Genomic DNA, 13,438 nt, shown 5'->3' with positions numbered 1-13,438 from the left:
ATTGCGTATGTGCCTGGCGTGCGTTGATGCGTGAAAAACTTTGTATCGTGTCCACGTAGAAAAGGTGATCAAAGTAGAGCTTTTTTCATTTGCCCAATCGAATTTTAGCTTATTCAACAGGGCGCACAATTGATATAATTTTTGCCACTTTTATTTTTAATTTTTCAAAGTCCTCTTCATAGTTTCAATTAATTTAAAAGCAGATTTTAGCTCCCCCACTTGTGTGAAATTTGAAAACTCGGGGGAGGGGTGCAGTTTGATGAATTTAAAAGTTCAGGACTCATTAGTATAATAGAAACATTAAGGAGTGAAATGAAAACTGTTCTAGATTCTATAGAAACAATGCTCTGCTTTGCCATGGCGATTGCATACCGGAAGAAGAAGAAGATGGATTCCAGATTTTGGTGGCTGATCCTCCTCGTCCTCGCCATGGCCTCCGCCGGAGCTGGCTCTCAGTCCACCGAAGCCCTTGGCTTCCTCTCCATCGACTGCGGCATCGAGCCCGGTTCGTCCTACGTCGACCCCCTCGCCAACATCTCCTACGTCTCCGATGCCGGCTTCATCGACACCGGCGTCAACCGCAACATCTCCGTCGCCTACGTGGGAGACGTCAGGCCCCCGAGGCTCCGCACCCTCCGCGCTTTCCCCAACGGCATCCGCAACTGCTACACCATTGGGTCGCCGGCGGTGGCACAGGGGTCCAAGTACCTCCTCCGGGCGTGGTTCCTCTACGGGAACTACGACGGGCTTGACGGCCAGCCGTTGGCCTTCGAACTCCACTTAGGAGTCAATTACTGGGACAGGGTGAACGTGACCAACTCCGCCTCATTCTACGTCTCGGAGACCATCACGGTGGCCGCCGCCGGGTATAGTACAGTAGGCAAAATCAGAGCATTATTGAATGAACAATCATCAAATATGATGTCTTTCTTTTAGGTACTTTTCGGTGTGCCTGGTGAACACCGGCACGGGGACGCCGTTCATCTCCGGGATCGATTTGCGGCCGCTAAAGAACATTCTATACCCGGCGGCGAACGAGTGGCGGAGTTTGGTGCTGTTCAACCGGGCGAACATGGGAGTGGCGTCGGGCTACACCAGGTTTTTTTTTAAAAAATTTTAAAACACAATATTTTAATATCCAATTCTTTCTTTTAGGAGATCTCTAATGGGATTTATAAAAACTATATATACAATTAAATTGCAGTTCAAATTTAATTAAACTCTAAAATGTTTTGATCAAATTTTATAAAAAATATTTGAAAATTTCACTAACAGCCTTAATGGTTGATTTGTTTACCCTCTTTTATACAACATAACTAGTGCGTACAATTTCGTAAACTAAATTATTATGAGATCAGTTTCATTTGGTAAAAAATTAAAAGAGCATTTTTATCCACATCTTTTAAAATTTTTTAAAATGACACTCTTCTCAAAATGAAAGGTAAATTCAAAGGGTAATTTAAATAAAAAATTATAAATATATCGAGTATAATTTTATAATTCTAAAAAAATTCAAGTAATTTATTTATTATTTTTGGACTGGATTGGTAAAATGTGCTTCTCGCTGCCTTCTCTAGGTATCCGGCCGACCCGCTCGATCGGTTGTGGGCGCCATGGAGCTCCACCAACTGGAACGACGTCTCCACAACCTTCACCGTCCAAAACCTAGACCAGGACTTCTTCGAAGCTCCCTCCGCCATCATGCAGACCGCCGTCACCCCCATCAACTCCTCCATGCTAGTGATCAGATGGGATGCCTTTCCTGGCGACGTCAACCAGTTCTTCCCCATCCTCCACATATCGGAGATCTTTGATCTCTCTGGTACCAATCAATCGCGGCAGTTCAACGTCTACCTGAATGGATTCCGGTGGCTGCGGGACATAGTGACCCCCCCTTACCTCTACTCGGACGCCATCTACAGCAACGTGCCTTTCCCTTCGTTCCCCACCTATAACGTCTCCCTCGAGGCTCTCAGCAACTCCACTCTCCCGCCCATCCTCAATGCCTTCGAGCTCTACACGACCATGAGCAACACCTCCGTGCCCTCGGACGCTGGAGATGGTATGTAGCCGCTTTTTTTTTTTTTCACTTCTCTCTGTTGCAGGGGAACAGGGAGAAATCTCTTGCCAAGCAATTGCTCGATATAATGTTCCTGAAAACGCTAAGGCAGAGTGGGCACGGAAAAAGAAGTTCCCACCTTCATAACAGTGCGCATGAGTGTGAAGAATGTAGCTTTAGATGCCCACCAAAGGCTCATACATATATTTTTAGTTGTTCAAATTTCCCAAAATTTGATATGTTTGCCAGGAAAAAAAAAGTTAATTATGATAATTAGTATTGGAAAAGGACCAAAAATAATCAGCAAAAATAGAAAAAACATTAGTTCGAAAGCCATAGATTGGAATAGGTGTTGGGATTGGAAGTTACATATGATATTAAGCAGATTGATCTTTATTTCAATGGACTCTACTGATATGCATTGTCTGGTCACATGCCAGTAGTTTTGTTTTCTATTTTTCTTTTGAACAATGACATTAGCTTACAATGTTGATTATTTTTCTCCTTTTTACAGTTGATGCCATGACAGCAATCAAGGAGCGGTATCGGATCCAGAGGAATTGGATGGGAGATCCATGTTCGCCTAATGCTTTTGTTTGGGATGGACTAAATTGTACTTATAGCTTCTCAACTTCTCCAAGAGTCATTTCTCTGTGAGTTCTACAAGCTCATCTAACTCAAACTATTGTTCTTGAACTACCGTGGCCCACTGTTTGAAAATTCTGAAATATTCTTACGAATCACTATTGTTCTACAGGAATCTGTCATCAAGCGGGTTGACTGGGGAAATAACCAAATATGTTGCTAGTCTTAGTGCACTTCAATACTTGTAAGTCTACTCATTGCTTGCTATTTGTTTTCATTTTTCCTTTCAGTATTCATTGAATATGACAAACAGTCATTAGCAGTCTTGGATGTCGTGATCAATGCAAGGCCACACAAGCATTTGTTGTGAAATCATGCAACATTTTAGAGCCTTGTACAAAGGAATGTCATAGGAGGAATTATTATCTAACAATTGTTTTTTAATCATGTTTTTCAGGGACTTGTCTTACAACAATTTAACAGGGCCAATACCTAATGATCTAGCAAACTTAAGTTCTCTCAAACTACTGTAAGCATAGTTCTTAATCCTTCTTTCACTAATGGAAAAGTTAGAAAATGACTTAACATTTCTTGATTGCTTGCAGTGATTTGACAGGCAACCAGTTAAATGGATCAATTCCTTCGAACCTCCTTGAAATGGAACAAAATGGGTTACTTACCTTAAGGTTTGTGTTACTTTTATGTTTAGGTTCTTCCATTTTTATGTAAGGATTCATAATATGAAAGCGCTAGCTTGATCATTAAAGAGATCTAGTCAAGGAGTTAAGAAATATTAGTAGTTTATCTGTTTAAACTAAGGGTAATAATTTGGCATTAAAGTTTGTGCCATTTGTCCTTGAAGTCAGCTGCTTCTTTCCTTTTTATGTTGGAGAATTCTTCATAACTTCATATCTTTAACCATTAAGCAAGTTATAATCTCATGTCAGACTGGATGGGAATCCACATCTTTGTGACAATGGTACATTGTGCAATGTGATGCCCACGCCAAAAAAGAAGAAAATATCAACACCGGTGATTTTGATTCTCTGTATAGTTCCAGTGTTAATACTACTTGTGGTGATAGCGATAGTTTGGAGGGTGAGGAAAACACAAGGTGAGATTTCTATGACAATCTTACAGTTGTTTAGTAATCATAGGCTGTCATCCATTTCCTGACATGCATTTAACAATCTTATTTTTTATTTAAAACTTGAAAGGTTTGACAAGAGGCGGCTCAGTGGATCCACAGAATGGTTTCCCAAAGCAAGCAGATAATTCATTGCGTCTTGAGAATCGCCAATTCACGTACATTGAATTACAAAACATCACTAATAACTTTCAAAAGATCCTAGGCAAAGGAGGATTCGGGTCTGTTTTCCATGGACGTTTGGAAGATGGTACTCAAGTTGCAGTCAAAATGTTGTCCCAATCATCATCACAAGGAACAAAAGAGTTTCTTGCTGAGGTAAATATATCTTATATATATGTGGATGGCTGAGGTTATTAATTGTGAGATTTTGTGGAACCAAATATGGGGTGGGGCAATGAATGTATAAACTTGAATATTTTACTAAACATTTTCAAGAGCTGATAAAATTTTATTATTCATTCAGACATGTGGTAACAATATTCTTGAACGATTATGTCTTCTCCATGACTAGTCAGATCCTACATAATATTAACTTCCATATTCACTTCTGTTTCTTTGATTTAGTTTTGATCTTGATGTTTCTAGTTCGTAAAAATCACATATTATGTTTTTTCAGGCCCAACACTTGACTAGGGTTCATCATCGGAATTTAGTTTCTTTGGTTGGTTACTGCAATGAAGTAAATCATTTGGCGCTTGTCTATGAGTTTATGTCTCAAGGAACACTACAAGATCATCTGCGAGGTTTGAAACTACATTTAATATCATTATCTAATAGTAGGTTCCTTTCATAATACTACTTGCTTTATAGCTTGCATGATAATCAAGTGACAAGAATTAGATTCATCTTACAATCTAACTGTAGGACCGTTGGGCCGGCTAGAAGGGGGGGTTGAATAGCCCTGCAAAAATCAAAACACAAACCAACCCTTCTCGAACTCTTAAACTGACACTTGTAAAATAATCAAAGCAATAAACTAAGTCAGAACAGAAAACGAGGCACCAGGTTTTGACTTGGTTACAACCGGGGAGGTTGTTAATCCAAGAAAGATGATCGCACTAGAATTTCTCCTTCAGGCGGAGAAACCTCTTACAAAGTTGAAGCGCACAACAGAAGCTAACTACAGAAAGCATACAAGTGTTTGAAAGAAATGCGTGAGTTCTGAATTTGATCAAAAGCTTCTGGACCAAGGCTATATTTATAGCCTTGGTCGGGGCGCCTGGAAGGGTTCCGGGCGCCCTAGGGGGATAAATTTTATCCCCCAACGTTCAGATCGAGTTTTGACTCGATCTGGTGAAAATACTGGGTCTGGGCGCCCGGAAGGGTTCCGGGCGCCCCGGACTGCTCCGGGCGCCCCGGAGCCCAAAGTCAACAGCTGTTGACTTTTTCGTCCGGGACCTCTTCTCTGGTTCAGTCCCGCCTTAGTCCGGTTCTTCTCCTCCGGATCCACTCACTTGGGTGATCTTTGCCACCCGGAAAAGGGCTCACCCGAATCCAACTTCCGGTCTTCTCGAGCGGGCTTCCCTCCGGCTTCTCGTCCCTTGGAATCGCCGCGTGTTTCCTTCTCGTCCACTGGCGTACTCATCCGCAGTCTTCGTCCCTCAGACGCCTGCGTCTCTTGCTCCCCGAGCAATCTTCCGCTCCGGCTTTCGTCCCTCGGAACCACCGCACACTTCCTTCTCGTCCACTGGGGTACTCTTCCGCAGCACCTCGTCCCTCGGACTGTCGTCCTTCTCGCTAGCTGCGTCTTCCGCTCGACTACTTGTGTTCCTAAGCTCCTGCACACTTAGACACAAGATTAGAAACACACAGGACCTACCTTAACTTGTTGATCACACCAAAACAACCTTGGGGTTCCAACAATCTCCCCCTTTTTGGTGTGATCAACTCAAGTTAAGCTAGGGTAAAATTGACTTTAAATAAAATTAAGTAACTTAACTTAATTTGCAATTTAAGTACAAAAAGATAGAAAAAAATAACTCTATCTACCTCAGTAAAAAAGATAGACAAAGAATTAAATCTATCTACCTCCCCCTAGACTTATACTTTCCCTTAAATAAAAAAATAGACAAAAAAAAAATTAAATCTATCTACCTCCCCCTAGACTTATACTTTCCCTTCTCCCCCTTTGATCACAAAAAAAATGGGGTTCCAAGAGAAACAATCTAAGGGTTAAAGTTTTTAGAAAAAATATTTAGAAGAAATTCATAAAAACAAGTTGCAAGAATTATTTTGAGAAATATTTCTAACTTAAAATTTTTTTTTAAGTAAGTAAATTTCTAAATTGAAATAAAATGTTTTGAATAACCCTTTTTAAAGCACTAATTAATTCTTGTATTAATGCTTCATTAGTAAGTTAATTAAACATTTATTTCAATATTTTGGTTTCCAGGTCGTGGCGAGGCACTAGGCCTTCTTGGTTATTGGAGCAACAACCACTTCCTTGACAAAGCCTCATAAAGAAATTCTTTGTTTAATTTTCTCACTTAAAGCGCTAATTTAAATTTTAAAATTTAGTTTAAGCATGATTTAGGAACCCAATATAGGTTCCAACCTACTGGATTAACTAAAACGTTTTTAGGAATATATTTTCTTGAAATGTTCCTAATTTGTCCAGGGTGATATTTAAAGTACCAATTTAAATTGTTAAATCTTCTAACATTGGTTTTAGATGAACATGCATGGTTTTTCAAATTATCTACTTGAATTTTCAAATCATTATTTTCAAGTTTCAATTTTTCATTTTCCAATTTTGATTTATCTAATTCTTCTAGAGGGCAAGACTTAGCTAAAATTATTTTTAAATTTTTTATTTCTTTTTCTAATTTACAGCAGTCTTTAGTTAATAACTTAATAAATTTATAAAGTTTATCGGGAGGAAGAGAACGTACCTGACTTATCTTATCGAGTTCGTTTTCCGTGTCTCCCCCTGAACTGCTGCTTTCTTCTGACGAAGCTCCCCCTTCATCGATGTTCTTGATGCTCATTTCGGAAGAGCTTGACTCGCAATCGTCGTCTTGATGACTTGCCATTAGAGCAAGTCCGGAGAATGCCTCGACTTCCGACTCCGACGACGTATCATCCCACGTCGCCTTTAGGGCTTTTCGCTTTTGGATAGGCCTCTTACCCTTTTCCTTGTTCTTGCTCTTCAGCTTAGGGCAATTGTCCTTGACGTACCCTTCTTCGTCGCAATGGTAGCAGCGGATCGTCCTTTTCTTCTTCCCCTGTGGATGGTTAGTAGATCTGGATTTACAAAGTTTCTTGAATCTTCTTACCATCATTACCATTTCCTCGTCGTCGAGAGAAGATTCCGACTCAGGTTCGTCTCTCGAAGCTTTGAGGGCGACGTTGTTCTTGGGCTCCTTCATTCCTGCACATCTTGTCTCATGCACTTCAAATGTTGAAAAAAATTCTTCTAATGAAATTTTTTCTAAGTCCTTCGAAATGTAAAAAGCATCTACTAGTGATGCCCATTTTGAATTTCTTGGAAATGAATTTAAGGCGTACCTGAGCGAATCTCGGTTATTTACCTTTTCTCCGAGATTCGTGAGTCCGGTGATGATTTCTTTTATTCTGGAGTACAGATGTGCGACTGTCTCATCTTCCCCAAGTCGCAGGTTAATGAGCTGATTGCGAAGCAGATCTCGCCTAGCGAGTTTGGCTTCGGACGTACCTTCGTGCAGCTCGAGGAACTTCTCCCAAAGTTCCTTTGCGGAGTTGTATTTACCGATCCTGTTGACTTCTTGAGGCGGAAGTACTCTGCTTTGCCGTTCGCCACGAAGTCAGCCTGCTCCTTTTTTGTCCATTTATCTATTTCCTTATCCTCTGGAGCTTCAAAGCCAAATTTCATTGTTAAAAATAGTTCAATATCTGTTGTAAGAAATACCTGCATCAGTTTTTTCCACGTAGAGAAGTCCCCTTCGTATTTCGGCGGATGGATGCTTGGTCCGGCCATGACGTTGCTTCGTTCGGCGGTTAGTCCTCCTGAAGCGCCTCGGCTCTGATACCACTTGTAGGACCGTTGGGCCGGCTAGAAGGGGGGGGGGTTGAATAGCCCTGCAAAAATCAAAACACAAACCAACCCTTCTCGAACTCTTAAACTGACACTTGTAAAATAATCAAAGCAATAAACTAAGATCAGAACAGAAAACGAGGCACCAGGTTTTGACTTGGTTACAACCGGGGAGGTTGTTAATCCAAGAAAGATGATCACACTAGAATTTCTCCTTCAGGCGGAGAAGCCTCTTACAAAGTTGAAGCGCACAACAGAAGCTAACTACAGAAAGCGTACAAGTGTTTGAAAGAAATGCGTGAGTTCTGAATTTGATCAAAAGCTTCTGGACCAAGGCTATATTTATAGCCTTGGTCGGGGCGCCTGGAAGGGTTCCGGGCGCCCTGGGGGGGATAAATTTTATCCCCCAACGTTCAGATCGAGTTTTGACTCGATCTGGTGAAAAACTGGGTCCGGGTGCCCGGAAGGGTTCCGGGCGCCCCGGAGCCCAAAGTCAACAGCCGTTGACTTTTTCGTCCGGGACCTCTTCTCTGGTTCAGTCCCGCCTCAGTCCGGTTCTTCTCCTCCGGATCCGCTCACTTGGGTGATCTTTGCCACCCGGAAAAGGGCTCACCCGAACCCAACTTCCGGTCTTCTCGAGTGGGCTTCCCTCCGGCTTCTCGTCCCTCGGAATCGCCGCGTGTTTCCTTCTCGTCCGCTGGCGTACTCATCCGCAGTCTTCGTCCCTCAGACGCCTGCGTCTCTTGCTCCCCGAGCAATCTTCCGCTCCGGCTTTCGTCCCTCGGAACCACCGCACACTTCCTTCTCGTCCACTGGGGTACTCTTCCGCAGCACCTCGTCCCTCGGACTGTCGTCTTTCTCGCTAGCTGCGTCTTCCGCTCGACTACCTGTGTTCCTAAGCTCCTGCACACTTAGACACAAGGTTAGTAACACACAGGACCTACCTTAACTTGTTGATCACACCAAAACAACCTTGGGGTTCCAACACTAACTATTTAAAGATATATTTTCCTGTCAAACACATGGTTAACTGAATCTTTTTAGGGATTTACAAGTCTATTCTTATTTGATTGCTGCTGTGTACCAGTAAATTTTTAATTATAAAACTGATTATAGTTTTTTGCACATCGAATGCACAACTGAGAGTACCCAAGGGAGAATGATGATGTCTAAAAAAAAATTTTTATTTATGTTACAATATTTTGCCAGGCACTACAGACCAATAGAGTAACAGTGCTATTATACAAAACAATCTTTATTTCATTTAACTTATTGTAGCACCCCATGCGCCCGTTTCAGCTCTCTCTTGATCTTTCCATTTAACTTCTTGTTTTAACCTATTGAATGCTGATGGCTTGTTAATTTGACATGGTGCAGGCAGGGCAAACAATGATAGAGCTTTAAGCTGGAGACAACGTCTTCATATTGCAATTGATGCTGCACAAGGTTTGGAATAATGCGAACTGCCAAGTGTCAATATCCCCTTGCCTGATTTTGAGACCATTCATCTAAGACCATCTTGTTTCATCTATTAAATCACATTGCAGGGCTAGAGTATTTGCAAAAAGGATGCAAACCACCATTAGTTCATAGAGATGTGAAGTCAGGCAATATCCTTTTGAGTGAAACTATGGAAGCTAAGATAGCAGATTTTGGGCTTTCAAAAGCTTTTTTAAGTGAGGCCAATAGTCATATATCCACTGTAGTGGTGGGAACTCCTGGATACCTTGATCCTGAGTATGTTTTTCATTTATTTAGTTGTTTCAAACTAGCATCTCTACCTAGTAGAAAGATAGTAACCAAGGAATCCCAAAAAAAAAAAAATGAATATTCATATCATGGAACTATCCATCTCTTTGTGTGCTTGAACTATTTACTTTAGTATTTGAAAAAAAAATAAAGGAAAGAAGGCTTGGTTCATACTATATATGTTTTTTCTATCCATCCAGGAATGAAATGCAACCATGGAAAACATTAGTAGTAGTTGTAGCAATAAGTAGGCATTTTTTTTGAAGAAATAGATTAATAGAAAATAATCAAGTTATATTAAGAGGAATCATGGGCTTTAAGATTTACAGGGTAGTAGCATGCGGTATTTGGATAATCACTTAAAGTTTAAATCATATATCTTGCATGTTTTAGAGTGTAGATCCCCTTTATCCAATAACAGTAAGCATATGCATATTGTGAAAATCCATGGACTTATCCAGTCATGTCTTCACAACTAATCTTTTGAACCAGTGATTATCTCTCTGTATAATGACTAACATTGAAGCAATCAACTTCAACTAAAATGTCGTTCAACTTTCATATTATGTTTATTTTGTGAAAAAATTATGATTAGAAATCTACTGTATCACTTTTTAGGTATTACAATACCTTCCAGCTCAGTGAGAAAAGTGATGTGTACAGCTATGGAGTGGTTCTTTTGGAACTGATCACTGGGCTACCTCCAATAGTTCCAGGTACAGAAAATGTACTCTTAGTTCAGTGGGTACTCCAAAGGCTTTCTAGAGGAATTATTGAGGATGTTGTAGATCCCAAGCTGGAACGGGAGTATGACATAAACTGTGTCTGGAAGTGCGCTGATATCGCATTGAAATGCACGGCACAAAGATCCCAACAACGGCCAACTATGACAGAAGTTTTGATACAGTTAAAAGAGAGCTTAGAACTAGAGAACTCTCATAATAACACTGGGAATACAGTCACACGTAGTGAAAATTTATATTCAGAAGTAAGTGATGTGAGCCTGAATAGTGTTCCTGAGATTGGAGTCTCTAGAATGACTGAGATGTCCGGACCAACGGCAAGATAAACAAGGGTATGCTCGATTTTTTCTCTTAAAACTATGTCATTATGGATGTTAAGGTTCAGAAAAGTCATTTGCTTGAAATTTATTATTGTGTAGCTGTTTACATGTTATTATTTGTGGGGGAAAAAATACTATTTGGAGTGTAGATGACACTTTGATTTTCTATGACAAAAACTATTGTGTGTCCTATTTAATCTTTGAACAATCGTCTTGTATTTTCTCAATGTCATCTCTTTGGTACACAAAAAATTCCCTATTTCCTTGTTCCTTGTGGTATGATGCAAGTTCCCCAATTAAATTATATGATGCAAGTTCCCTATTTTCTTGTCCTTTGGTACAGAGGGATTTAGAAGTCTTTGAAACACTACAACAAATGTTTCCAAAAGAAAAAAATACTCGTAAATGACTTAATTAAAAATGTGTTTCGAAGAGTGCGATAAGATATTTTATGGAAATTTTATTTTTACAAAATTTGCATAATAAGGATATTTAAATAAACAAATCTTGCAAATAAGGAAGATGTCTAAAATTATTAAACAAAAAAAATATACAGATATTTATATGATTCAATATTTTTCATTTTTATTTCCAGAGTTATAGTCTTGTATCATGAGTCTTTCCTTTGAGTGATTAAGTCTTCCTTTGAAAATTATAATATATTCTGAAAATCTTTGAAGTGGCCAGCCCAAAAAAAACAAAGTTCCATCTATAATAAGTGCGTCATTAAGGATGAATAGCTGGCACATTTATTAAGGATAAAGAAAGGGATCTTCTGCTATTTGACTTATGCTCGGTTTATTTAGGAGCGTAAAAATTAAAATTTTTTTTTTAATTAGTTATTTGGGAGAGATTTTCATCATTTATTTTATTAAAATTATAAAATAAATATAAAACATAAGAGTTAAAATTAATTCCTTATAATCGTACGGAAAATGAACCGTTTAAAATATTATGGTAAACAATGGATACATTCATTCAATCCTAGCATCTTCATCAACAGGGCCGGCCCTGACTTTCGGGGGCCCTTGGTAAAAAAAGAAAAGGGACCTCTTTGGGGCCCTTGGCGAAAAGAGAAAAGCAACCTCTATAAGATTTTTTTTTACTAACCTACAATTTAAATAGAATTTAATAGAAAAATTTAGAAATTAATATATTTTATTTAAAATATGATAAACTTCATACAAAATATATTTCTCAAGACTCTTAAAAAATTGTAACATCATAGAAAATACGTTTCCCAAGTTTCTTCAAAAATGTGTGATACCTACAAATACAAAAAATATATATATATATATATAAAATAATTATTGAAAAAAATCTAGATCTTCTAGTATTTTGAGAAGTAAAATCATTTATAAGGTCTTCAAAATCAAATTTTTCTAACACTTCATTTTCAATGTATAAAATTGTCAAGTTATTTACATTCAAATCATTATTATCATTTTCGCTTAATTCTTCTTGCTCATTCATTGCATGATGATTATGATCATCACTTTATCTCAATTCTTCCCGCTCATTGATTGTATAATCATTTAGTTCTTTTTGATTACTTGATTGTTGTTTATTTATTGCATGATCATTTAGTTCTTCTTCACTTTCTTCTTGTAATTCATCAACTGAACATTCAATTGAAGAGCTGACTTTAAAAAACTTATGAAGAACGCCGTTGTAAGTTTTAATAATCTATTCCATTCTTTTTTTTGGTTTCTTTTTTGACTCCCAGAATGATATTTCCTTAGAAACATGTTTATACTACAAATTTTAATTGTAAAAATAAAACACCAAAACTAGTAACAAAGCTAGCAATGAAATAAACATAAGCAGTGAAAATAATAGTGAAAGAGGAATAAAGTCTTATTTGTGCTCGAACCAATCGATATAATCTATTTAATGATGATTAAAATTGGGATAATTTATTTAAACACTTTTAAATCTGCAAGAAAAATCATAAAATATTGAACTCTAATATAATATTAAAAATCATTGAATATTGACAATAAGAAAAAATATAGATAAGTGGGTAACTTACGTTGTAAGTTTATATATTGATGAAACTAAAATTTCAATTGAATAATTGACTTTTCTAATTTAATTAGAAGATATTCAAAGGAGAAGGGAGAAAATTAGGGTCCAAGATTAAGACTTTATTCTTCAGAGTCTTCTGACTTCTGTAAACGAATTAATGAAAAAAGAGTTGTACCATAAATAAAGTCTTAGAAAGGGGAAAAAGGATAGTTTACACTCTTTTTTTTTCTTTCTTTTTTTCTTAAATTTTAATGAAATATGTATTTTTGGGACCTTTATTAAAACAATGCAATAACATATATATATATATATATATATATATATATATATATATATATATATATATATATATATATATATATATATATATATTTGGACCTTTATTAAAATAATCTAATAAAATATATTTTTTTTGGATTTTTATTAAAACAATCTAATTATATATAATATATATTGTATATGCATGTTAAATTTGGGGGCCTTAAAAATCAGGGGCCCTAAACCATCATCCCCGATGATATACCTCAGGACCGGCCCTGTTCATCAATTCGTCCTAGATTAAGATGGAGCCGGTAAAAAGAGCTTTCTTCTGGTGAGTAATTCCAGTTCGACAAGTCTCACATCGCCTTGCTTTGATGGGGCCCGCCAGAAGCCGGGTCAAGGTCGGGTGGTGCGTCATGGAACAAGTCAGCACCAGAGTCTTGGTCAATGCAGTTACTGAGTTTAAAAGTCCGGGACTCATTTGTAAAAATAGAAACAATGGGAGGTGAAATGAAAATTGTTCTAGATTCT

The 13,438-nt window shown here is 38.1% G+C and overlaps 1 protein-coding gene across 1 annotated transcript; it reads left to right on the top strand.

Annotated features, from left to right (window-relative positions):
• Positions 1-343: 343 nt before the first annotated feature.
• Positions 344-10,807, top strand: LOC122043266 (putative leucine-rich repeat receptor-like serine/threonine-protein kinase At2g19230). Its single transcript, XM_042603810.1, has 13 exons — positions 344-866; positions 937-1,098; positions 1,578-2,062; positions 2,574-2,712; positions 2,817-2,888; positions 3,102-3,173; positions 3,250-3,330; positions 3,592-3,758; positions 3,862-4,109; positions 4,411-4,537; positions 9,184-9,252; positions 9,354-9,543; positions 10,174-10,807. Exons 1-13 carry the CDS (start codon positions 358-360, stop codon positions 10,622-10,624), a joined length of 2,772 nt encoding a protein of 923 aa, XP_042459744.1. The 5' UTR covers positions 344-357; the 3' UTR covers positions 10,625-10,807.
• The last annotated feature ends 2,631 nt before the right edge of the window (positions 10,808-13,438 follow it).

Source organism: Zingiber officinale, chromosome 2A, assembly GCF_018446385.1.
Source record: "Zingiber officinale cultivar Zhangliang chromosome 2A, Zo_v1.1, whole genome shotgun sequence".
Classification (NCBI taxonomy): Eukaryota; Viridiplantae; Streptophyta; class Magnoliopsida; order Zingiberales; family Zingiberaceae; genus Zingiber; species Zingiber officinale.
The sequence above is the reverse complement of the archived record's forward strand: the minus strand, read 5'-3'. Positions and strand labels throughout refer to the sequence as shown.